The sequence below is a fragment of the Trachemys scripta genome, chromosome 24, assembly GCF_013100865.1.
Source record: "Trachemys scripta elegans isolate TJP31775 chromosome 24, CAS_Tse_1.0, whole genome shotgun sequence".
Taxonomy (NCBI): Eukaryota; Metazoa; Chordata; order Testudines; family Emydidae; genus Trachemys; species Trachemys scripta.
The window spans coordinates 7,709,145-7,736,031 of record NC_048321.1 but is presented as its reverse complement, the minus strand read 5'-3'; the positions used below and the strand labels follow the sequence as shown (position 1 = coordinate 7,736,031).

At 45.4% G+C, this 26,887-nt stretch overlaps 1 protein-coding gene, 1 long non-coding RNA gene and 1 gene segment (V, D, J or C); 1 reads left to right on the top strand and 2 right to left on the bottom strand.

Annotated features, from left to right (window-relative positions):
• Positions 1-2,719: 2,719 nt before the first annotated feature.
• LOC117869701 lies at positions 2,720-15,083 on the top strand. The gene is made up of 2 exons (XR_004643840.1): positions 2,720-2,847; positions 14,989-15,083. It is a non-coding gene; the product is annotated as an uncharacterized LOC117869701 (long non-coding RNA).
• LOC117869695 (immunoglobulin gamma-1 heavy chain-like) lies at positions 9,683-26,419 on the bottom strand. 2 transcript variants are annotated; one of them, XM_034756751.1, is made up of 6 exons: positions 26,277-26,419; positions 25,265-25,603; positions 23,115-23,426; positions 20,761-20,874; positions 10,382-10,431; positions 9,683-9,869 (listed from the first exon to the last, which is right to left on the bottom strand). In XM_034756751.1, exons 1-6 carry the CDS (start codon positions 26,317-26,319, stop codon positions 9,822-9,824), a joined length of 906 nt encoding a protein of 301 aa, XP_034612642.1. In that variant the 5' UTR covers positions 26,320-26,419; the 3' UTR covers positions 9,683-9,821. The 2 variants fall into 2 exon arrangements, with proteins under 2 accessions (XP_034612642.1, XP_034612641.1); XM_034756750.1 differs by lacking the exons at positions 9,683-9,869; positions 10,382-10,431 and adding exons at positions 19,058-19,164; positions 20,625-20,674.
• Positions 11,758-14,590, bottom strand: LOC117869698. The segment is given in 3 exon segments: positions 11,758-12,109; positions 13,478-13,819; positions 14,473-14,590. Coding segments are annotated over 3 exon segments (723 nt in total).
• Positions 26,420-26,887: the final 468 nt, after the last annotated feature.

Sequence of the window (26,887 nt, the reverse complement as noted above, 5' to 3'; positions counted from 1 at the left end):
AGATCCATCGCTGCTTGGAGGTTTGTCCTGATATGATCATCATGGATTATTTGCTGAGTGCTGACGGCACATTCGGTTCAGTACAAAGGCAGAGCTGGTAAGTTTGGTGGTGAGGACACCAGACCAGGAGTCAGGAGGCCTGAGATCTATTCCCAGCTCTGTCTCTGACTTACTGTGTGACCTTAGAAACAAGTTCACCTTGCATCCGTGCCTCAGTTTCCCCAACTGAAACGTTATGGTAGCTCTACTTAGTCACCTTTGCAAGGTGCTTTAAGAGCTCTGGATGAAAAGCCTGATAAAGGAAGCATTCTTTCTTTGAAATTATAGTCCGTCTAAATTTTTCTAGTTTACATTCATCCCATTAGTCTGAGATATATCCTCTAGTAGCACCCGAAGTAATTTACTGCCTTTTTTATTATGTGCACTCGTTGGAGTATTTGCACAGAGTGTGGATCAAAAATATATAGATATCACTAGTTGTACATTGAGTTATTATGTTCGATTCATATTATGCTGCTTGAGACAATGAATAGTCCCCTGTATGAAAACACTGGGGAAATCATTTCATGAAGCTTGGAGAAGCCCGGAAAATAATCTGATTAATATTAAAGTCTTAATCGGATAGCAGCACAGGTGAAACATACCCCTCTTCCTTGGCTCGGGCAGTTTCAGTAGGAATCATCAGAATGTGTGACTATCTAATCTGATTCCTCATGTTACATACCAACTAGACGGCAGGGAAATAACACCTAGCACAGACATGGTGCTTTTCATCCGTAGATCTCAAAGTGTTTTCACACAGGAGAGTCATTATTCCCATTATAGAGATGAGGCAGAGAAATTAAAGGTCAGATTTTCCAAAATGTCCCAGATTTTCAAAAGCTAGGTTTTGATTGGAGCTTTTTAAAAATCTGGTCATTTATTTGGGCACTTAATTGGGAATTGTTAGGTGTTGATTTCTTTTGAAAATCTCACCCATCTATGGGCAGTGATTCAGGCACAGAATTAGGTCTCCTAATTCCCCACCCCATGTCCTGGGTCACTGCCAGGAACATGCTGCCTTTTCCCACAAATACCTCAGGCTTAACGCTGAAATGGGAATCAGTCACAATCTTGCAAAAAAAAAGATGATTTTTTTCACAGCACTTCCTAGCCTTGTGATATCATGATTTTGATCCATTGGAAACTCACCTGTGACAATTAGTCTGGTCCCATTCCCGAAGTTGGGCTGTAGATACACAGAGGTAGAGCGGCCACAGTAATAAACTCCGGAGTCATTTGTTTGTGCATTATTGATAATTATAGAAAACGTGTTTGCCGCAATGTTCACTTTACTCAGATATTTTCCATTTGAAGTTGCAAAATCAGAACTCTCGTAAATCCATTGTAAACTTCCACTCTGCTGTTCTTTGTACCACATTACGCTCCATTCTTTTTGTAAAGGGCTACAGTCCAGCTGGGCGGTCTCCCCAGAGGTCAGCCACACCTGTGCTGGGCTTTGCAGGATTTGTATCCCTTTCTCCGAGGCAGCCACTGTACAGGGGAAGAAAGGAGTGTGTTAATACAGTGAGCACTGGAAAAAGGTTGAGCTTTTGCAATATACTTTATAGACCAGAGTATCTAAGAATAAACAAAATGCACCTTTTTTAAAAAAATTCATTTGAATTTTTCTCTATTTCTAGCCATTTATTTTGTTAGGATTCACGTAGCCTGTGCAGGAATGTAATGTAATGTAACAACAACAAAAAACCTCACAGTTCAGAACACAGGGGCTCAGACTTCCAGTTTCTTTGCTCCTCTCACTAGGTTACACATTCCCGCTCCAGCTTACCCAAATCAATGGTAAAAAGCCTTCATTTAACTAAGTTGTACATGGGAGAGTCATATATTAACACAGCCCTTTGTGTTTCATTCTGCAGAAAAACACATCAGCCCATATGTAATATATCGGCATCAAAGAAAAATAGATTTGCACCCCAATCCAGAATATTAACCAGAAACTACTGTCAAGGTATTAATATCTGGCATTCAGGTTGTTTTAATATAACATATTTCATCATCTCTCTTACGATTTCAATTGATGAACTAAAAGATGTGAATTTCTCTCTCAGCAGGTAGATATTAGCACCCTTTGGAACTGCAGAAGGTCCTTGTGCTGAAAGTTAATAGTTTTTAGTATGGTGGAAAATAAGAATGAAATAAATCAGGCTAAAATACTTACTGTGCAGACAGACTAGAATCATCCCAACTATTTGGTGGGACATCTTGTGCCTTTCTTCGGTAAACAATAGGTGATGTCTGTCTGTCTCACAGCGCCTGCTAGCTACTGGATTTCTTGATGAAAGACTTTGTCACATGGAGAGGAAAATGTTCTGTTTCCTCTTAAAGATCTGTGGGGCAACATGCATGACAAAGGAAGAGGGCCAAGAGATATTAATAACCCCATTCAAAATCTTACTCTTAGTGCCAGCAGAGCAAACTGGGGTGGGGGGGATATTCCTTTGTCTCTAAAAGCTTTTAGAGAAGAAAATCAAGCTTAGATTGGATAACAGCATGGTGTATCTCTCAGGTGGAATATTTGTGTTAGTCTTGTTATGGGCGAGAATATTTGTGTTAGTCTTCTGACTGCAATTCAGGTGGAATATTTTCTGTGCTTCAGGTCAGATGGTATTAGTATAAATAAAATGGCAATAACCTCTCTCACTGAGGTGCATGAAAGTTAAAATTGTGATTCATCACTTTACATTTCAGGGGGTTTTCCTGGTCCTGCTTGGTATCTGCAGGGAAGTGTGCAATCTGGGACTAGCAGTAGTCAGTCTGGAAAGAGCCATCCTACAACAAGGTGGGGTGAGTTGTGCATCTCTCTTTTTAAGGAGCAGCCTGCTTTGTCTCTCTCTGGTTTCGGTTATTTTTTGTGATTGTTCTGGATTCTAAGAATAAAAGTCATGTTAGGTTGCAACCTTCTAGCAAGAGTATTTGATGTTTTTATCTAGCTTTACTATTTGTATGCTGTGAACATAACAGTTACCAAGAGGTATATCATATGATTTAGCAAAAGATAGAAGAAACCAGCAAACAGGTTCATTGGACACTGGGAAATAGGGAAATTAGCAAACAGAAAACTTGGCTTGTGTGTTTAGTTATTACAGTAGATTAAGGAAAGGACTGGGGTGGGGCCCTCTGGGGAAGGAATTGATGGGGTTAGAATACGAAAGTATGATGGAGTCACCCCACTTGGGAAAATTTGGAGCACAACCTACTTTTAGGACACTTATTTCAGATCTGTGCGTAATGCACGTTCCTTAGTGTAATGTGCAAAATGCTTTATAGAGAGAACAAAATGAAATGCCCCCTAAGGGATTCCAAATGCATCCTCTCTAAATAGTTGTCACCCACGCAGTCTGGAATACAGTCATCTCTGTGGCTTGTCTTTACTTGGACATGAAGGCTGAGAGTTGCAAAGCTCCGTCAGGGATTTGCTTGTCCACATAAACTGGGCATCGAAATTGCCCTTTCAAACCTCAGCCTCAATAAAATCCTACTGCAAATCAGAGCCTCTGCTGGGCCCACTCTCCTGTTATCCCAAGCTGATCTTGAAGCCATTTATAAGCTGGCCCAGCCTGGAGGCTGCTCTAAACTGCACCAGCAGGTCATGACTATCAAAGAGCCATTTGCCAACTGGGGAGACCCCGAGTTCAGCATGCTCCGGCCACACCCCACATGCTGTTGGGCTGCAAGGGCTGGCTCTGCTGCCTTTACACCCCCTGGCACGTGCAGCCAGTTCCTGTTCCCTTGGTGTCACGGGAGCAGCACCAAGGGACCAGGGTGGGGACCAGGGTCTGACCCGTGTCTCATTCATACCTAGCTCCAGGGGAAGTTGAATGTGGTGCAAATACCTCTCCTGGCCTAACTGGTTCACTGGGACTTCAGCACTTGCTTGAAGAGCGGAAGGACGGTGCGGTTGTCAAGGTGCTAACTAGGCAGTCGGGGGTCCTCCATTCAAACCTCTGCTCTATCCACAGGCTCCGTGTATGATCTAGGGCAGGTCACTTACATCCCAATGACTTTCAAGTCTTAGTCCCTGTTGAAAGTGAGACTCTCTGGGCCTCCATTCCCCAGCTGCAAAATGGGGCTAATTCCTCCCGACTTTGCATCGGGGTGGTGAGGTTAAATAAGGACAGAGCTAAATTAACAGAGCTTTGCTGAACTGGGGGCCTAGTGCCCCAGATGTGCTTTGCACAGGGATTTTGGCGTGGTGTTCATAGTAACTCTGAATCTGAGTGGCGGGTCCTGGCGAGGCTGGGCCCGGCTCCTAGCCATGGGCCTTGCAACTTAGCCCACGTGATCTAGGCCTGACTCGGGTTTGGCACGTCTGTCCCTCGGTTTCCATCTACAGAGGGGCGGACGCACCAAATCTGAGTGGCACTGTGACCATGTGGGCCAGGTCGCAATGCCCGGAGCCGGAGCCACCCGCACACGACAGGAGGTGCCACTGCAGGGTGAGTGCGGGGTGGTCTCACTCTCCAACCCCCCATGTTTCCCCTGCTCCCTTCCTTTCTGTTGGTGGTTTTCCTGAACCGCTACCTGAAACATATTAATTGCCATGATAAAACTGTGGTCCTAGCGATGGCAGAAATCTAGCCACATTGGGGCACAAGTACCAAAATTACTTAGGAGCCTAAGTCTCATTTTCAAAAGTGGCGTAAGTACTTGGTAATCTACGTTCCGCTGACTTTCAAAGGTATTCAGGCTCATGAGAACCAGATTTTGAGATATTTAGGCGCTTAAAGATGCAGATATGGTGGTGCGTAGGGAGGTTTGCAAAATCAATGGGAGATAGGCATCTAAGTCACTTGGACATGTAAAGTTTGCCCTAAAGACTGTTGTCCTCAGTCACACTTAACTGATACAAATTCATTTTACACATGAACTTTTCCTGTACGAGTCTATTAAAAGCCATGACTCCAAGAGTTTTGATTTTATTTCTACATTATGTTTTATAAAAGCAAATTGAAACCAATCGTAAAAAACCACAGGCTACAGGACAAACAGCCGTGTTTGCTGCAAAGGGCCAATCGTTTAAAAATAGATCAGAACTGACTACTCGGAAAGCTGCACTTGCTGCTGTGGTCAGTTTCAGCCCACTTATTTTGGTACTTTTCTTTTGTTTTTTCCGCTACCAAAGCACTTGGGTTTTGGGTTGTTTGCTTTTTCACGTCCCTGCGTTCGGTTACCAAGGAAATGTAAACTGCTCCCCCCCAATTTATCTGCAGCCAGGGGACGGTTAGAGCAAAGGTGAAGCACAACAGTCCATGAAATAACTGCAAAACCTGGAATTTACCATTTAGTAGTGTGAAAGAAAGTAAATTTAATGGCACAAACCAGAGACATTGAGAAAATAGATCAGTCACTAATTAGCCACTGTGCAGTGTTGCCTAGTGGATAGAGCACTGGACAGAGACGTGGGTTCTATACCCAGCTCTTCTGCTGGGTTATTTTGGGTAAGTCACTTCCCCACTCTGTGCCTCAGTTTCCCCATCTGTAAAATGGGGAGAAGGTTACTGACCTCCTTTGTAAAGCACTTTGGGATCTATTCATGATGTGCCTGGAATTATTATCATAAAAGGGAGCCAAAGAATATGCACAAGTATCAAAGCTACCCCAATCATGGGATTAATCACGGTGTATTGTGCTGTATGAAGTGTTTGCAGGGCACCCACGATGCACCTTACAGCCCCACAAACTCTGGGCTACAAGGCCAGACCCTGTGTTCCTGGTGCACCCAGCACTGTTCCACTCGAATCAATGGGAGTTTGGAGTGTGCAAAAATGCGGGATCAGAAACTGCAGAGTTTGGAGGCAGGTGACAAAGCTTGAGCTGTTCTGGGGTCTGGAAATCCAGCCACAGGGATTTCCTGGTCTCATTTCTCAAGCGAGCCGCACTGTGAGCGTTCAGGATTCACTTAAATCCTTCATGACCCAGATCCTCAACTAGGGTAAATCAGCGTCAGTTCATTGGCGTCAGTGGAGCGATGCTGATTTATACCAGCTGAGAATCTGGTCCCAAATAACTGTTCAATATTGTTGTCAAGCAATAAGGCGCAGCGGTGGGTAAAATACTGAGGCCGCAGAGAGAAGCCCGTTTCTCAGCTGTTCATCACCCACAGCTGGGGCCACACTTCCAGAAGAGCCCAGCTCCCCTTTAGGGCACGTCTACCCTGCCGCTGGGAGGGCAGCCGCTCAGGCCAGCGCACTGAAATAGCCGTGTGGCCACGGCGGCACAGGTGGCAGCTCAGGCTGCCCTCCCAAGTGCAATGCCCGACCTTCTGGACACGTCCTTGCACAGCTGGCCTGAGCCACCGTCCATGCTGCTGGGGCACACTGCTATTTTCACTAGCTTGAGCAGAGCTAGCACAAATCTGTCTACCCAGGCTGGGAACTACCCTGCCGGCTGCAGTGTACCTCAATAAGGGCCATTTTTGCGGAAAATCCTTTGCAAGAGGCAGCAGGTACAATGCTGCTTTACACAATTGCCCTTTTACCCAGAGTTGTTTGCAGCAGTCTGACCTGTCAGAAAGCCCTGGCACCTGCTGTGTGCCCCAGATGTTGTGCTGTGTTGAACTATCTCTTGTGCTATGTCCTGGTGGTTATTTTGTTATTCTGAATCTAGCAGCAGCCCTACGAATAGTTGGGCTGATGTCTCACAAACACTGAAAACAGCTCTACCAGTCCCTTCTTTGTTCCTATTGAACATTTATTCCTTCCTACACACCTGTAACGCAGCAGCTCTTCTGTAGAGACGAGAGCTGTGTTCAGCCAGGCTCTGTGTTTGGAACTGCTATTGCATCTGATGGCTGATCACTCATCATTTGCGTTATCGCACAGGGCAAACTTCTGCCTCAAGTAAGCAGGTGAAACTCCCCTGGGAATCTCTGGGCAAATTCCATTGGGATGTAACCAGTGATGTAAATTACACAGCAGAGGTCTGGTTAACCCCTTAGCCCATCAGTTGTAAATGCACAACTCTCATTGAAGGGACAGGATAATCTGGCTCCGGAAGATTCTCTGCACCTTGAGGTCTTTAAACCACGATTTGAGGACTTCAATAGCTCAGGCATAGGTCAGGGGTTTGTTCCAGGAGTGGGTGGGTGAGATTCTGTGGCCTGCGTTGTGCAGGAGGTCAGACTAGATGACCATAATGGTCCCTTCTGACCTTAAGTCTATGAATCTATGAATCAATTGGTGAGAAAACATCTGTAAGTGATGAAGAACAACTTTAATTTTCACACAGCCATTCTCTGGGTCTTCAAAATCAGTGAATTTCGGGGGCAGACAGTTCTAATGCCGCAAGGCTGGATTTGGACTATTCGGTCAGTTTTGGAAATTCAGTAAAAGAGCGACCGCCGCAGACTCAGAGGAGTTCATGGGTGCGTTAAAAACTGTCTGAATCCTAAACTCCTTTTTCAGCAGCCTCCTGAACTTTTAAAGCAAGATTTCCATGATGGTTTCTGTGCTAGTGACGTGCAGGTTGCATAGAGGAATTTTAAATAAAGCTTAACAATCTGTTGGAAAATGTAGCTGATTGTTGTGTCCAACTCAACCTTGCGTGGGGGTATCTAATGTTACTAAACGTTGTCAAACCATTTCGGCCTACCTGCCTTGGGCTGGGATCCCTCTATATGGCTCCCTCTACAGAGGGTCATTACTTGGATGGGAAACCTCCTCTAGTATGCGATGTAGTGTCACCTGCTCAGTTTGTGAAACTACGTTTTATGCCTCTGAATCAGCAGCAAATGCCCATCCTGGTGACAGGGGGCGTGATGGGGTGTTCACCCCTTCTAGACTAGTGTGGGGGGAATGAGGCTGACAAGGGGCTAGTTAAGTGGGCAGGCCACAGCTTAGGGGAATTAGGTGAATGATGAGCAGGAGCAGGTGGGGCTGCAGTGAGGAAGGCTGCAGTCAGGCCTTGTCTACGCTGGCAAGTTACTGCGCAGTAAAGCCGCTTTCTGCGGTGTGACTGCCGAGGTGTACGCACTGCCAAGCCATTTAGTGCGCAGAAACGCCTCCGTTTGCAGCGAGAGTCGTAAGCCGTAAAGCACAGAGTCTCCAGCGCCGGATTGGCAGTGTAAACACATTCCAGCGCAGAACGCTATCAATTGGCCTCTGGCAGTGTCCCATAATCCCTCAAGTGGCCGCTCTGCTCATTGTTTTGAATTCAGCTGCCCTGGAGACATGCGCCCCTCCCCTTTCAAAGCTCCGTTTCTGACAGCCCTGGTACGCTGTGGTGATCTGCTCTGGGACACAGCGCAAACCATTAATGTGGACTGCTCCCGCTGTTGAACACAGAGGCAGGCATGTGTGTGTATGAGAGAGAGACAGTTTGCTGTGCAGAGAGGCGAGGGCTGATGTCGGGGTTTCCCCCTCCCCCTGGGCTGGTTGCTTCCTGCCGCTGTCTGAACGTACAAGACAGCATGCTGATGTAACGCTGACGGACCCCGGTCATCTGCGGGTGGGATTGAACCTGGGGCCTTTAGAGCTTAGTGCATGACCCTCAACCGCATGAGCTAAAAGCCAACTGCCTGTTAGCTCAGGCTGTAGAGCAAACTCGTTTCATCTCTCTCTTTAAGTGGTCTCGGTGCCACTAGATGGAACAGAACACTACACCCAGCAGGTGCGGGTTACACTGTCAAACCCCAAAACCCCCTGTTCTCCCCCCCCCCCCCACACACACACATTCCCTGTCACACACTCTGCCCCCCGGCCCCTTCAGTTGAAAAGCAGCGGGCAATGTAGTAGGATGCCCATGGAACAATGGGATTGGGAAACCTGCATCATGTGTGCCAGTTGCACAGTGCGATAGCTACCACAATGCACTGCTCTCTCTGCCGTTGCAAGAGCTGCTAATGTGAATGCGCTCCACTGTCACAAGGAGCACAATGTGGACATGCAATAGTGGTTTAATTCCAGCACTTTAATAAAAGTGGTATAACTTGTTGCACAGAAACTTGCCAGTGTAGACATACCCTCACGCTCTGGGCATTAGAGAGGGAAAGGAAGAAACCCGGAGGCAGAGGAGAAACCCTGAGAATCCAGGTCCTGAAGGAAGGGTTTACCCAGGAGGGTGGGGGTGTGCTGAGAGGCAGAGGAGAAAAATGTTCAGGAAAGCCCCAGCAAGGTGGGATGTTGCAGACCTTGGCTGCTGATTTGAGGGTCTATGAGCTGGACCCAGGAGTTGAGGGTGGGCCTGGGTTTCCCTACCAGCCACTGGGGAAGTGGCACAGTCAGGGCAGTGGGTTTGGAGACTGCCTGAGACAGTTAGTTCTGTGGGACTTTGATACCCTGGGTGGGAGGAAACGCCCAGTGACCTGGCCAGAAGGCCAAGGCATGAAGAGGAAAGGTACAGGTGCAAAGGAGCGAGTAGGGCTGGAGTGAGAGTCAGCTGATGGAAGGGGGTGTCAGAGCTGGAAGGAGCTAATCCCTTGAGCACCCAGGAGGAGGCGCCCTAGGGGTGAGTGAACTCTGAGCTAGGGCATTATGGTGCGGGAAGTGACATGTTTGAGATGAGATGTAAATCTAATGTCCCACAAACCTGCAGGCAATTCACCAATGACATGGCTTTTTGCAAGAATGGAGCTCTCTACCCACAATATGTGTTAAGAGAAATGACTATGGCAGTGGTTGTATTTCAAATAAACTCACATCACATCGTAGCATATTACAAACATGAGTCTGTCCATATTTCTCTCACTTTCTCTTTCGTTCTTTCTTTTTGCATCTCTTGTTTTTAAAAAAATAGAAACCACTTTTGTGAGACTACATCAGTCACCGAGGAGCATTTCTGTTGTTGTACGTCAGAGCCGCATATTCAGTCTGAAACAGAAAAAGGAAAGAGCCGATATAAATATTAATATTAATTCTTTGTATTAGAGCAGCACTTAGACACCCCAACAGAGACCGAGGCCCCGTTGTGCTGGGCTCTCCACACACATGGAAAGAGACAGTTCCTGACCCAAAGAGTTTAGAGTCAAAATACGCAAGGGCACTGCCTATTGGACTCAATATTAGGGTGACAAAGTGAAAGGCCTGTGATATATGAGAGGTCAGACTAGATGGTCTGGTGATCCTTTACAGAAATGTACACTGTGCTGTTTCTCCATCTCTGATCTGCAGCCACCTCTGGGGTGGAACCCAGCAGTTCTTCCGTACCAATAACCCTACACAACACTTCCACTAAGAGAGCAGAGGGGAATAAATTCAAATGAGAATTCGGAAGGCAATGTGTAGATACTAGGGTTGGACATTGGCCAGGACACTGGTTCTAGCCCCCTGTTGTTAAGATGCTGTATCTTTCTGATGTGCCAAAGACTGAGAAAGCAGTTTACCTGTGGGATCTGCCTCATTGGTATTTCCTTCTGTCTTCGCACAGCTCTCCCTGGTGGATGAAACAAAGGGACAGTTATAGGGATGTGTGATGAGTGGCTGCTTCATAGCAGTCAGAGTTATGACTGAGTTACCTCTGATGGGGCACTTTCTCCAGAGCAAGATCAACAGCTGGATGAGGAGAAGGATGAAGATACAGGGCAGCTCAGCGTAGAACACAATCTCACAGTCATTACTGTCACTTCTCTCTGCAGAGTATAGAAAACTCCTATCAAAACAGAAGGGCCCCTGACCTGTACCTCCCACATAAGATCACGGGCAAAGGGAGGTCCTTTCCCCAAAGCTCCACACCCATTACTCTGTGCTCTGTAGCATGCTGCCCTCCTGTATGCGGAAGCCATGGGATGTGTAAAAGACAGGGGACAGGGGCCGTGCAAAATGATCTGCCAGGGGTATTCTGTCTCTCTTCTCTTCCTTCTACCCCCGATAATTCCTCTAATGTGTGCACCTTAGAGTTGTGTGGTGAGATTCCAGGTGGTTCCTTGTTACCCCAGAACAAGTTTGTGACAAATGCCGAGGCAGTCAGGAAATGAAATGGCCATTCGGCAGGCTGGACACGCCTATCTGTGTCATCTGGAATTCGTTTGGTTGGTGAAGGGCTCGTCTACACTTAAAAGCTTTGCCACTGTAACGTTTCTGGCATAACTCCTCCTGGCTCAGAACTGAAATAAGCTGTGCTGGTGTAAGGCACCTTTATCCCGGTATAACTGTGTCCACACTAAGGCTTTGACTGGCATAGCCGTGTCAGCAAAAATTTCAGAGATGGAGATGACCCTGTTACACTGGGTGCCCTCCAGCTCCCGCCGGTCACTGCAGGATTGTTCCCTGTGTTATATTCACTAGTGCTTTGTCCAGTCCTGTTTGCTTCCCACCCTCCCCCTGGGCATCTGTTCCATTACTTGTTAGATCTCGCTGTCAGGCAGTCATTCCTGACATTCATCCCGCTGTTCCCTTTCTTGATTTCCTTCCCTAGTTATTCCCCTTTGGCTCAGCTCAAGTGACCCTTCTGTGTCCTTGCTGTGATCACATGCAGGGGAAGGCTCGGGCTGCTTGACCAGAAACCCATTTCTCACCCCCGAGCATACAACAATGAAGGTTTTCAGAAGGGCTGGGGGTGGGAAAGGTGGGTGACGGGGGAAGCGACTGTAACTGCCCCACAGCTCGAGCACCCTCTCAGTGGTTTCCTAAAACTCTCCTCACTCCCATTAGTTATCATTCCCTGAGCCATCCCGACTGATTCTGTCTATTCCTCCAGCCTGGAGTAGATGTCGCTGACTCTTGGTGCCCAGATACCATGGTGAGGGGCGTAGCATAAATACCCAGGTAGGCAGGTTAGATTGGGTGATACAATACTGGACCTGTTTCCTTGGAGACTGTAGCACTGATGCTTCTCCCTGTGCTGCTGTCCTTGGCTGTGCAATTGCAGATCGTTTTCTGGTTCCACGTCTCAGAAGGGATTGTCATTAGGCTCCAAACACTAAAGACCCCATTCCCGTCTATGGCTCCAGCATCCGTCTGACCCTCAGATGCCTCCTCACCAGTGTCCCAGAGAACAGCACTCCAGGGAGGAGTGAAATCAGACAGCAGGCAGAGCAGAGGAATGACGGGGGGAAGCTCAGCATCCTCTGGGGTGGAGGGAACCAGAATGGAAAGACTCGGCTCGGAGGCATCTAAAAGAGAGTTGAGTCACCCAAAATAGAGACTGGGAAGACCTGTCAGCGGTAACTCAACTAGACCCTACCCCGCTCCGGCCCCTGCCCCTGCCCCTGCCCCAGCCAGTGCAGGACGTTCTAAATGTCTAATGCTTTGTCTGTTCCAGTTGTCAATATCCTACATTCCGGGGCATCCACCTTGGGAGTCTCCCCTGATCTGTCACTGCTCAGAAGTTTGACCACCCTGAATTGTTTGCTGAGTGCTGACAGCGTGTTTGGTTTGGTACAAATCGCATAGGACGAGCTGGTCACTCTGGTGGTGAGGACACCAGACTGGGAGTCAGGAAGCCTGAGATCTATTCCCAGCTCTGTCTTTGACTTCCTGTGTGACCATGGAGATTAGTTCACTTCCCCACTCTGTGCCTCAGTTTTCCCAAGTGAAAAATTAGGGAAATGATACTTAGTCACCTTTCCAAGCCTGATAGAGGAACCATTCTTAATTAGCCATAACAGTCAGGCTAAATTTTCCTATTACATTCATCCCATTAGTCTGAGGAACAGCCTCTAGTACCGCCCAAAGTAATTCCTTGCCTTCCATTTTATGTGCACTCTTTGGAACATTGGCACAGAGTGTGATCAAAAGTATATAGATATCACTAGTCGTACATTGAAGTATCTGCAATTCGTACTGTGCTGCTTGAGACACTGAATGTTCCCCTGTATGAACACATGAATGGAATCATTTCATGAAGGTTGGCAAATGCCTGGAAAAGAACTTGAGTAATATTAAAGTTGTATAAGGCTAGCAGGGCAGGTGGAACATACCCCATGTCATAGGCTCAGGCAGTTTCAGTAGGAATCATCAGAAAGTGTGAATATCAAGTCTGATTCCTAATGTAACATACCAGCCAGTCGGCAGGGAAATAATAACACCTAGCACAGACACGGTGCTTTTCCTGCATAGACCTCAAAGTGCTTTCACATAGGAGAGTCATTATCCCCATTATAGAGATGAGGAATATGAGATGCATAGAAATTAAAGGCCAGATTTTCCAAACTATTCCAGATTTTCAAAAGCTTGATTTTTGGTTGGAGCATTTAAAAAATGTGGCCATTTATTTATGCACCTAAATGGGAGCTGTTGGCTCCCGGGGTCTTTTGAAAATTTCACACTAAGTGCCCAGTGATTCAGGAACAGAGCCCAGGTCTCCTAATTCCCTACCCCATGCCCCCTAATTCCCTACCCCCGTGCTGCCTTTTTCCACAAATACCCAAGGCTTAACGCTGAACTGGTAATCAGTTACAACCTTGCCAAAAAAGAGGATGAGTTTTTCACAGCACCTGCTAGCATTGCGATATCATTATTTTGACCCATTGGAAACTCACCTGTGACAATTAGTCTGGTCCCAGTCCCAAAGTTGGGCTGTACATACACAGAAGCAGAGAGGCCACAGTAATAAATCCCCGAGTCATTTCTTTGTACATTACTGATAGCAAGAGAGAAATTATTTGCCGTAAGGTCCACTTTACTCGAGTATTTTCCATTTGAAGTTGCATACCGAGAACTCTGGTAAATCCATTGTAAACTTCCACTGTGCTGTTCTTTGTACCACACAATGCTCCATTCTTTTTTTGAAGGGCTACAGTCCAGCTGTGCGGTCTGTCCAGGGGTCCTCCACATCTGTGCTGGGCTTTGCAGGATTTGTATCCCTTCGTCTGAGGCAGTCACTGTACAGGGGAAGAAAGGAGTGTGTTAATACAGTGAGCACTGGAAAAGGTTCCGCTTTTGCAATATACTATACAGAGCAGGCGATCGAAGAATAACAAAATGTACTTTGTTAAAGATTCATTTTAATTTTTCTCTTTTTCTAGCCAATTTTTTTTTTTAGGATTCATGTAGCCAGTGCGGGAATTAATGTAATGTAAGAACAACATCAGAGTTTAGAACCAATGGGTACAGATTTCTAGTTCTCTGTCCTAATTACCAGGCTACACATTCCCACTCAAGTTTACCCAAATCAATGGTAACAAACTTTTTACTAAATTGTACATGGGAGAGTCTTTTATTAACTTAGCAACTTGTATGTCAAATTATTTTTGATCTGCAGAAAAATACATCAGCATGAAGGAAAAGTAGATTTTCCAGGATATTAACCAGAAACTATTTTCAAGGTGTTTGTCTCTGGCATTCAGGTTGTTTTAATATAAAATATTTCATCACCTCTCTTAAGATTTCAATTGATGGAAAAAAGAGGTGAATTTCTCTCTCACCAGGTTGATATTAGCACCTTTTGGAATTGCAGAAGGTCCTTGTGCAGAAAGTTAATTGTTTTTAGCATGGTGGAAAATAAGAACGAAATAAATCAGGCTAAAATACTTACTGTGAAGACAGACTAGAATCACCCCAACTATCTGGTGGGACATCTTGTGCCTTTCTTCAGTAATGAATAGATGATGCAGTGTGAGAGAGAGACGCCTGTCAGCTAATGGATCTCTTGATGAAAGACTTTATCACGTGGGGAGGAAAATGTTCTGTTTCCTCTTAAAGATCTGTGGGGAAACATGCATGATAAAAGAAGAGGGCCAAGACATATCGATAACCCTATTCAAAATCTTACTCTTAATGCCAGCAGAGCAAAACTGAGGGGGGGAAATTCCTTTGCCTTTAAACAGCTCAGACTGGGTATCATCATGGTGTGTGTCTCAGATGGAATATTTGTGTTATAACTGGATGCCCATAACAAGACATTCTTCTGACTGCAATTCAGGTAGAACATTTTCTGCACTTCAGAGATTTGTAAGGTCAGATGGTATTAGCATCCATAAAATGGCAATAAACTCTCTTATTGTGGTTTATGAAAACTGTTAAAATTGTGATTTATCACTTTAATTTTCAGGGTTTTTTCCTGGTCCCGCTTGCTGTCCGTAAGGAAGCGTTCAATCTGGGCCTAGCAGCAGTCAGTCTGGAAAGAGCCAACCTGGAACAAGGTGGGGTGAGTTGTTTGTGTCACTCTATTAATGAGCAGCCTGCTTTGTCTCTCTCTGGTTTTTGTTATTTTTTGTTATTGTTCTGGGTTCTAAGAATAAAAGTCGTGTTAGTTTGCAGCCTTCCAGCGAGAGTATTTGATGATGTTTTTTGCTTAACTTCTCTATTTGTATGCTGTGAACGTAACAGTCACCAAGAGGTATATCACACGATTTAAGCAAAGGATGGAGGTTCATTGGGCACCATGGAAGTCGTGAAATTAGCAAATATACAACTTAGCTTTTATAAAAATTTGGGGGCAAAACCTACTTTTACAATACATATTTCAGATATGTGCTTAATGCATGTTCCTCAGTATAATGTACAAAATGTTTATAGCGAGAACAAAGTGAAATGCCCTCTAAGATTCCAAATCCATCCCTTCGAAACAGTTGTCACCCACGCAGTCTGGAATATGGTCATCTCTGAGGATCCTCTCTACTTGAACATCAAGGCTGAGATTTGCAAAGTTCCATCAGGGATTTGGCTGCCCAGATCAACTGGGCATCCAAATTGTCCTTTCACAACCTTAGCCTGGAGGCTGCTCTAATCTGCACCAGCTGGTTATGACTCCCAAGGATCAGTTTGCCAGCTGGGGATACCCCAAGTGCAGCATGTTTCAGCCACATCACATGACCAGGGCTGCTGACTGCAAGGGCTGGATCTGCTGTCCTAACACCCCCTGGCATGTGCAGCCAGTCCCTGCTTCCTTTGTGTCAAGAGGGCAGCAAAAGGGACCAGAGTGGAGGCCAGGGTCTAACCCTTCTCTCATTGATACCTAGCTGCAGGGAAAGTTGAATGGGGTGCAAACACCTCAAATGACCTAATTAGTTCACTGGGAATTAAGCACATGCTTAGAATCATAGAGAGGAATACGGTGACCAGAGAGCAAATGTGAAAAATCGTGACAGAGGATGGGGGGTAATAGGAGCCTATATAAGAAAAAGACCCAAAAATCGGGACTGTCCCTATAAAATCTGGACATCTGGTCACCCTAGAGAGGAAGGCCCGTGCGGTTGTCAAGGTACTCAGGGATCCTCCATTCAAACCCCTGCTCTGCCACAGGCTCCGTGTGTGACCGAGGACTGGTCACTTACATCCCAGTGACTTTCAAGCCTTAGTCCCTGTTGAAAGTGGGACTCTGCCTCTCAAGACACTTAAGATGCTTTTGAACATGTTACCCCAAGTCTCTCTGGGCCTCCATTCCCCAGCTGTAAAATGGGGCTAATTCCTCCCGACTTTGCAGTGGGGTGGTGAGGATAAATAAGTACAGAGCTAGATTAACAGAGCTTTGGGTCAGATCGCAATGCCCTGAGCCGGGCCCAGCCTCCAGGCACAGGAGATGCCATTGCAGGGGGTCTCAATCTCCAACCCCACCACCCCCGCACACCCTGCTCCCTTCCTTTCTTATGGTCGTTGTCCTGTACCTCTACCTAAAATGTATTAACAATTGCCATGATAAAATTGTGGTTCTAGTTACAACATAGATCTAGCCACATAGGGGCACAAGTACAAAAATTACTTAGGAGTCTAAGTCTCATTTTCAAAAGTGATTGAGGTACTTGGTAGTCTAGGGCTGTGTCTATCCTGCACTTTCGTCAGCAAAACTCTTGTCCGCCAGGGTGTGAAAAAAACACACCCCTGACCAACAAAAGTTTTACCGACAAAACCCCCGGTGTGGACAGTGCTTTGTCAGCAGGAGATGCTCTCCCGCCCACAAAGCTACACCGCCTCGTTTGGGGTGGTTATATTTTGTCGGCAGGAGGGCAGGCTGTAAGGTCTGCAGTATGGACACTGACTTTCAATGGTATCTAGGCTCATAAGTACCAGATTTCAAGGTATTTAGGTGCTTAAAGATGCAGCTAGGCCCCTAGGGAGATTCTGAAAATCAAAGGGAGTTAGGCACCTAAGTCACTTGGGCATATTTGAAAATTTGCCCTAAGACTATTTTCCCCAGCCCCACTTAACTGATACATTTCTTTTTACACTTGATCTTCTCCTCTACACGTCTATTAAAAGCCAAGACAAAGACAAAGTGACTGTCATCGTTTGAATTGATTTCATTTCTACATTATGTTTTATGAAAACAAATTGAAACCAATCTTAAAAAACACCAGGCGACAGGACAAACAGCCGTGTTTGCTGCAAAGGGCCAATCGTTTTAAAATAGATCAGAACTGGCTGCTCGGAAAGTTGCACTTGCTGCTGTGGTCAGTTTCAGCCCACGTCTTTTGCCACTTGTCTTTTGTTTGTTCAGCTAGCACAGCGCTTGGGCTGTTTGCTTTTTCAGTTCTTTCTCCCTGCTTTTAGTTACCAAGGACGTGTAAATTGCTCCCCCCGATTCATCTGTAGCTAGTGGCTGGTTAGAGCAAAATTGAAGCAGAACAGTCCATGAAATAACTGCAAAAACTGGAATTTACCGGTCAGCGGTGTGAAACAAACTAAATGTTGGGGCACAAACCAGAGATGTTGAGAAATTATATCAGTTACTAAATATCCATTATGCAGCTTGGCTTAGTAGATAGAGCACTGGTGGGTGACTTGGGTTCTATTCTCAGCACTGCTGCTGGGCAATCTTGGGTAATTCATTATGCCTCTCTGTGCCTTAGTTTCCCCATCTGTAAAATGGGTACAGCATTATTGACTTCCTTTGTAAAGCTCATTGGGATCTGCTCCTGATGAGTTTAGAATTATTATTATGAATGAGGAGCTAAACCCCATATACAAATATCAAAGCCCCCCCAATCAGGGGATTCATTGTGGTATATTGTGCTGCATGAAGTGTTTGCAGTACACTCAGGATGCCCCCTACTGCCCCTCAAACTCTGGGCTAACAAGGCCAGATCCTGTGTTCTTGGTGCATCCAGCACTATTCCACTCAAATCAATGGGAAGTTGGGGTGTACTAAAATGTGGGATCAGAAACAGCCCAGTTTGGAGGCAGCTTGAGCTGTTCTAGTCTGGAAATCCAGCCACAGGGATTTCCTGGTCTCATTTCTCAGGCGAGCCGCACTGTGAGCGTTCAGGATTCCCTTAAAGACCTCCAAGGGCCAGATGCTCAACTAGGGTAAATCAGCGTCAGTTCATTGGCATCAGTGGAGCGATGCTGTTTTACACCAGCTGAGAATCTGGTCCCAAATTACTGTTCACTATCATGTTGTCAAGAAGTAAGGTGCAGTGTTGGATAAATTACTAAGGCAACAGGGAGATAAATTACCCCCTAAAACCCATTTCTCAGAAGAGCCCAGCCCTGGGCATCCAAACCCTGAAGCAAGGGTTTACCAAGGAGGGTGGTGCAACAACAAAGACAAAGATGGAAAAGGCTAAGGGAAGCCCCAACAAAGTTGAAGGTTGCAGGCTTTGCCTGTTGATTTGAGGGTCCCTGAGCTGGAACCAGGAGTAGAGGACTGGCCCGGGTTCCCCTACCAGCCATAGGGGAAGTGTCACAGTCAGGGCAGTGGCCTTGGAGACTGCCTGAGACAACTTGTTCTGTGGGACTTTGATACCCTGGCAGGGGGAAAACACCCAGTGACCTGGCCAGAGGGCCAAGGCCTGACGAGGGAGCAGCCAAGCCAGGAAGAGGAGATGGGCAGAGTCCCAGAGAGCGAGTGGGGCTGCGGCAAGAACGAGATGACGGAAGGGGGCATCGGAGCCGGAAGTAGCTAATCCCATGAGCAGCCAGGAGCAGGAACCCTAGGGGTGAGTGAACCCTGTGACAAGGCGCTACAGTGGGGGAAGTGACATGTTTGAGATGAGATGTAAACCCAATGCACCATGAACCTCCAGGCAAATCGCTAATGACCCCATGTGGCTTTTTTGCAAGAATGGAGATGTCAGCCCAGTTCAGAAAAGTGAGCATGGAAGTGGTTGTATTTCAAGGAAACTCACATCACATTATAGCACATTAGAAACATGAGACTTTCTGTATTTCTCTCGGTTTCTCTTTCATTCTTTTTTCTCTTAATTACAAAATATAAACCACTTTTGTGAGACTACATCAGTCACCGAGGAGCATTGCTGTTGTTGTACGGCAGAGTCGCATATTCAGTCTGAAATAGAACAAGGAAAAAGCCAATAGAATTATTAATTCTTTGTATTAGAGCAGCACTTAGGAGCCCGAATGGAGCCCGAGGCCCCAGTGTGCTGAGCTCTCCACACATATCCCTACCCGAAAGGGTTTATTGTCAAGATACACATGGTCACAAACTGGGGGAGGGGAAACAGAAGCACCATGAGCTAAAGTGACTTGGCCAAAGTTGCCCAGCAGGTCAGTGGTTGAACCAGGAAAACAAAAATCCTGACTCCCAGTCCAGTACCCTCTGCTAGCCCACACTGGCTCCTGTATGGTAATATGCTTAATGAGAATCTACCGTCTCATGCATTTAATTAACTGTCCTTCCAGAATGCCATAGCCAGACACAGGGCCGGCTCCAGGCACCAGCTTGGCAAGCAGGTGCTTGGGGCGGCCTCTCCGGAGAGGGGCGGCAGGTCCAGTTATTCAGCGGCAATTCGGCAGACGGTCCCTCACTCCCGCTTGGAGCGAAGGACCTCCCGCCGAATTTCTGCCGCAGATCGTGATTTTTTTTTTCTTTTTGGCTGCTTGGGGCGGCCAAAACCCTGGAGCCGGCCCTGGCCAGACAAGGTGGGTGAGGTAATATCTTTTATTGGACCAACTTCTGTTGGTGAAAGAGAGAAGCTTTCTGTGTAAGCTGAAAAGATTGTCCTTCTCTCTCCCCAACAGAAGTTGGTTCAATAAAAGATATTACCTCACCCACCTTCTCTCGCTGATATCCTGGGACCAACCTGGCTCCAACAACACTATGTAACTAGACAGGGTGTTTTACAGGCTAGGATCAGGTCAGCAACCCTGGGCCACATTCTCATCTCTGTCACCTCAGTGCATACGGTGGCACTGGGATTGTTTTGGTGTCCTAAGGATTTGATCCCCTCTCATTAAGTCCCAATTTCCATTCCAAATCCTTCTGACTTCCTCACCGAAATTCCTCACCGGCCTGGATTGTTTCATGCCCAGCTTATCCCAACAAAGAATTTTATTTGGAAAGTTTAAAGGGAATCAGCTGATTGGCTTTTGTGTTGTAAGACTGTGAAGAACATATTTCAAGGGTGCAGATTTCTCTTCGGTCCTCGGTTGTTGTCTTTTGTCCTGGGTGCTGTGTTTAGTGTGTAGTGGCTGGATGGTGTTGGTGGCTTGTGATACACATGAGGTCACACTAGATGATCTGGTGATCCTTTACAGAAATATACGCTGCACTATTTCACCATCCCTGACCTGCAGCCACCTCTGGGGTGGAACCCAGCAGTTGTTCCTTACCAATAAACCTACACAACACTTCCACTAGTGGGGCGGAGAAGAATAAATTCAAATGTGACTTCAGGAGGCAATGTGTAGATGCTAGGGTAGGAAATTGGCCAGGAGACTGACTCTAGGCCCCTGTTTTTAATACACTGTATCTTTCTGATGTGCCAAAAGCTAAATAAAACAGTTTACCTGTGGGATCTGCCTCATAGGTATTGGATTCCCTCTTCGCACAGCTCTCCCTGGTGGATGAAACAGACAAAGGGACAATTATAGGGATGAGTGATGAGTGGCTGCATGTCTGCAGACAGAGTTATGACTGAGTTACCTCTGACGGGGCACTTTCTCCAGAGCAAGATCAACAACTGGATGAAGAGAAGGATGAAAATACAGGGCAGCCCAGCGTAGAGCACAATCTCACAGTCTCCAGCGTCCCTTCTCTCTGCAGAGTATAGAAAACTCCCATCAAAACAGAAGGGCCCCTGATCTGTACCTCCCAGATAAGATCATGGGCAAAGGGAGGTCCTTTCCCCAACGCTCCACACCCATTACTCTGTGTTCTGTAGCATGCTGCCCTCCTGTATGCGGAGGCCGTGGGATGTGAAAGGACGGGGGACAGGGGCTGTGCAAAATGATTTGCCAGGGGTATTGTGTTTCTCTTCTCTCCCTTCCTCCCTCAATAATTGCTCTAATGGGTGGCTCTTTGAGCTTCCTAGTCAGATTCCAAATTTGTGGCAAATGCCGAGGCAGTCAGGAAATGAAATGGCCATTCGGCAGGCTGGACACACCCGTCTGTGCCAGCTGGAATTTGTTTGGTTGGTGAAGGGCTCGGCTGCACTTAAAAGCTTTGCCACTGTAACATTTCTGGCATAACTCCTCCTGGCTCAGAACTGAAATAAGCTGTGCTGGTGTAAGGCACCTTTATCCCGGTATAACTGTGTCCACACTAAGGCTTTTACCGGCATAGCCGTGTCAGCATGAGACCCTGTTACATTGGGTGCCCTCCAGCTCCCCCCTGGCCACTCCAGGATTGTTCCCTATGTTATATTCACTAGTGCTTTGTCCAGTCCTGTTCACTGGGGCTTCCTGCCCTGCCCCCTGGGCATCTGTTCCATTACTTGTTAGTTCTCGCTGTCAGGAAGCAATTCCTGACATTCATGCTACTGTTTCCTTTGTTGATTTCTGTCCTGATGCTCCTAATTATTCCCCTTTGGCTCACCCCATGTGACCCGTCTGTGTCCTTGCTGTGATCACATGGAGGGAAAGGCTCGGGCTACTTGACCAGAAACTCGGGCTGTTGATTAATCACAATTTACTCATGCGATTAACTCAAAACAATTCCAATTAAAAAATTAATCATGATTAATCGCAGTTTTAATTGCACGGTTAAACAATAGAATACCAATTGGAATGTATTACATATTTTTAAATATTTTTTCTATATTTTCAAATATATTAATTTCAATTACAACTCAATACAAAGTGTACAATGCTCACTTTATATTATTATTTTTATTACAAATATTTGCAGTGTAAAAATGATCAAAGAAACAGTATTTTTCAATTCATCTCATACAAGTACTGTAGTGCAATCTCTTTATTGTGAAAGTGCAACTTGCAAATGTAGAATTTTTTTGTTAAATAACTGCACTCAAAAACAAAACAATGTAAAACTTTAGAGCCTACAAGTCCACTCAGTCCTACTTCTTGTTCAGCCAATTTCTAAGACAAACAAGTTTGTTTACATTTACAGGAAATAATGTGGTCCGTTTTTTGTTTACAATGTCACCTGAAAGTGAGAACAGGCGTTCGCATGGCGCTGCTGTAGCTGGCGTTGCAAGATATTTATGTCCCAGATTCATATGTCCCCTCATGCTTCAACCACAATTCCCGAGGACATGCATCCATGCTGATGCGGGTTCTGCTTGATAACGGCCACATTATCTCCTGTAAATGTAAACAAACTTGTTTGTCTGGACGATTGACTGAACAAGAAATAGGACTGAGTGGGCTTGTAGGCTCTAAAGTTTTACATTGTTTGGTTTTTGAATAGAGTTATTTTTTGTACATAATTCTACATTTGTAAATTCAACTTTCATGATAAAGAGATTGCGCTACAGTACTTGTATTAGGGGAATTGAAATATACTGTTTCTTTTTTTTTTTTTACAGTGCAAATATTTGTAATCAAAAATAAATATTAAGTGAGCACCGTACACTTTACAGTCTGTGCTGTAATTGAAATCAATATATTTGAAAATGTAGAAAACATTCAAAAACATTTAAATAAATGATGTTCTATTATTGTTTAGCAACACAATTAATCATGATTAATTTTTTTAATTGCGATTAATTTTTGTAATCACTTGACAGCTAAACCAGAAACCCATTTCTCACCACTGAGCATCGAAAAATGAAGGTTTTCAGAAGGGCTGGGGGTGGGAAAGGTGTGTGACAGGGGAAGCGACTGTAACTGCCCCACAGCTCAAGCAACCTCTCAGTGGTTTCCAAAACCTCTCCTCACTCCCATTAGTTAACATTCCCCTGAGCCATCCCGACTGATTCTGTCTATTCCTCCAACCTGGACTAGATGTCGCTGACTCTTGGTGCCCAGATACCATGGTGAGGGGCGTAGGATAAATACCCAGGTAGGCAGGTTAGATTGGGTGATACGATACTGGACCTGTTTCCTTGGAGACTGTAGCACTGATGCTTCTCCCCATGCTGCTCTCCTTGGCCGTACAAGTGCAGATCGTTTTCTGGTTCCACGTCTCAGAAGGGATTGTCATTAGGCTCCAAACACTAAAGACCCCGTTCCCATCTATGGCTCCAGCATCTGTCTGACCCTCAGACACCGGCTCACCAGTGTCCCAGAGAACAGCACTCCAGGGAGGAGTGAAATCCGAGAGCAGGCAGAGCAGAGGAATGACGGGGGGAAGCTCAGCATCCTCTGGGGTGGAGGGCACCAGGATGGAAAGTCTCGGCTTGGCGGCATCTAAAAGAGAGTTGAGTCACCGAAAACAGAGATCGGAAAGACCTGTTAGCGGTAGCTCAGCTAGTCCATACCCAGCTCCTGCCCCTGCCCCAGCCAGTGCAGAATGTTTTAAATGTCTAATGCTTTGTCTGCTCCACTTTTCAATGTCTTACACTCTGGAACATCCACATTGGGAGACGCCACTGATCCGTCGCTGCTCGGAAGTTTGTCCTGATATGATCTTTGTAGATTATTTACTGAGTGCCGACAGCATGGTCGGTTCAGTATGGAATTCAAAGGAAGAGCTGGTCAGTCGGGTGGTAAGGACACCGGACTGGGAGTCAGGAGGTCTGAGATCCCTTCCCAGCTCCGTCTCTGACTTGCTGTGTGACCTTGGAGATGAGTTCACTTCCCGACTCACTGCCTCAGTTTCCCCAACTGTAAATTTAGCTAAACGACACTTAATCACCTTTGCAAGGTGTTTTGCGATCTAGCTGTGAAAAGCCTGATAGAGGAACCATTCTTACTTAGACATAACAGTCAGGCTAAAAGAACAGGAGTACTTGTGGCACCTTAGAGACTAACAAATTTATTAGAGCATAAGCTTTCGTGGGCTACTGCCCACTTCTTCGGATGCATATAGAGTGGAACATATATTGAGGAGATATATATACACACACACACATACAGAGAGCATGAACAGGTGGGAGATATCTTGATTATCACTTCAAAAGTTTTTTTCTCTTACTTAATTGGCCTCTCAGAGTTGGTAAGACAATTCCCACCTGTTCATGCTCTCTGTATGAGTGTGTGTGTGTATATATATCTCCTCAATATATGTTCCACTCTATATGCATCCGAAGAAGTGGGCTGTAGTCCACGAAAGCTTATGCTCTAATAAATTTGTTAGCGTCTAAGGTGCCACAAGTACTCCTGTTCTTTTTGCGGATACAGACTAACACGGCTGCTACTCTGAAACCAGTCAGGCTAAACTTTCCTATTACGTTCATCCCATTAGTGTGACTTACAGCCTCTGTTGGTGCCTGTAATAATTCCTTGCCTTCCTTGTTATGTGCACGCTTTGGTCTATTTGCACATAGTGTGGATCAAAAATATATAGATATTATTAGTTGTAATTGCATTATTCTGTGCAATTCATGCTGTGCTAATGAGACAATGAATATTCCCCTGTATGAACAGGTGGGTGCAATCATATAATAAAGCTTGGTGAATGCTGGAAAAGAACTTGAGTAATATTCAAGTCGTATAAGGAAAGCAGGGCAGCTGAAACATACCCCATGTCCTAGCCTCAGGCAGTTTCAGTAGGAATCATCACAAGTATGAATATCAAATCTGAATACTAATGTAACATCCCACCCCAGAAGGCAGGGAAGTACTAACAACTAGCAATGATATGGTGCTTTTTATCCATAGATCTCAAAGTGCTTTTACATAGGACAGTCATTATCCCCATTATACAGATGAGGAATCTGAGATGCAGAGAAATTAAAGGTCAGATTTTCAAAAATGTCCCTGATTTTCAAAAGCTAGGTTTTGATCAGAGCATTTTAAAAGTCCGGTCATTTCTTTGGTCACCTAAATGGGAGCTATTGGGTGCTGACTTCTTTTGAAAATCTTGCCTCGGTGCCCAGTGATTAAGGGATATAACCCAGGTTTCCTGATTTCCAACCCAATGCCCTGGCTTACTGTCTGGACCGTATTGCCTCTTTGCACAAATACCAATAGCTTAGAGCTGAAACAGGGGGGATCGGTCACTATCTTGCCAAAAAAGAGGGTGATTTTTTTCACAACATCTCCTAGCATTGGGATATCATTGTTCTGAGCCATTGGAAACTCACCTGTGACAATTAGTCTGGTCCCATTCCCGAAGTTGGGCTGTAGATACATAAAGGAAAAGAGGCCACAGTAATAAACCCCCGAGTCCTCTCTTTGTACATTACTGATAATTAGAGAAAACGTGTTTGCCACAGTGTTCGCTTCACTCGAGTATTTTCCATCTGGCGATGCAAACTCAGAACTCCGGTAAATCCACCGTAAACTTCCACTCTGTTCCTTGTACCACATTGTGCTCACTTCGTCTTCTAATGTTTTGCAGTGCAGCTGTGCAGTGTCCCCAGATTTCAGCCACAGCTCGCCTGGGCTTTGCAGGATCTGTATCTCTTTTCCTGAGGCAGTCACTAGACAGGGGAAGAAAGGAGTGTGTTAATACAGCGAGCACTGGAAAAGGTTGAGTTTTTGCAATACACTATATAGCACAGAGGATCCAAGAATAAACAAGATGCACCTTTTTGTTAAAGATTCATTTTAATTTTCTCTATTTCTAGCCATTTACTTTGTTAGGATTCATGTAGAATTAATGTAATTTAACAACAAAAATCAACCTCAGAGTTCAGACTTCCAGTGCCCTGCCCTAAACCCCAGATTACAAATGCCCACTCATGCTTACCCAAATCAATGATAAAAAAACCTTCCTTTTCACTAAGTTTTACATGAGAGTCGTTTAACTTAGCCATTTGTGTTTCAAATTCTATTTTTGATCATTCTGCAGAAAAATCTGTCAGCCTGTGTGTAATACATCAGCATAGAAAAAATGTACATCCAGGACATTATCCAGAACCAGAAACTATTTTCAAGGGGTTCGTGCCTGGCATTCCGATTGTTTTAAAACAGACTATTTCATCACCTCTCAAGATTTCAGTTGATGAACTGAATCAACTGAAAGATGTGAATATCTCTCTCCCAAGTTGATGTTAGCACCTCTTGGAATTGCAGAAGACCCTTGTGCAGAAAATTAATTGTTTTTAATGTGGTAGAAAACAAGCGTGAAATAAATCAGGCTCAAATACTTACTTTGCAGATAGATTAGAATCACCCCAACTATCTGGTGGGACATCTTGTGCCTTTCTTCAGTAATGAATAGGTGATGCTGTGAGACAGACGCCAGCTAGCGAATGGATCTCTTGATGAAAGACTTTGTCACGTGGAGAGGAAAATGTTCTATTTCCTCTTGTAGATCTGTGGGGCAACATGCATGACAGAAAAGGAGGACCAGGAGGTACTGAGAACCCCGTTCAAAATCTTACTCTGAGAGCCAGCAGAGCAAACCGGGAGAAGAATGTTTCTTTGCCTCTAAAATCTATTAGAGAAGAAATTCAAGTTCAGACTGGGTAACAGCATGATGTGTGTGTGTGTATAGTGCAATCCGTTATGTTCTAATTGGATGCCCATAATAAGACCCTCTTCTGACTGCAATTCTGCTTCACAGATGATTAAGATCAGATGGGATTAGCATCAATATCACAGTGGTGTATGAAAATTGTTAATCTTGTGATTTATCCCTTTAAATTTCAGGGAGTTTCCTGGTCCTGCTCCCTGTCTGTAGGGAAGTGTGTAATCTGGGCCTAACAACTCTCAGTCTGGAAAGAGCCAGCCTAGAAAAAGATGAGGTGAGTTTTGCCTCT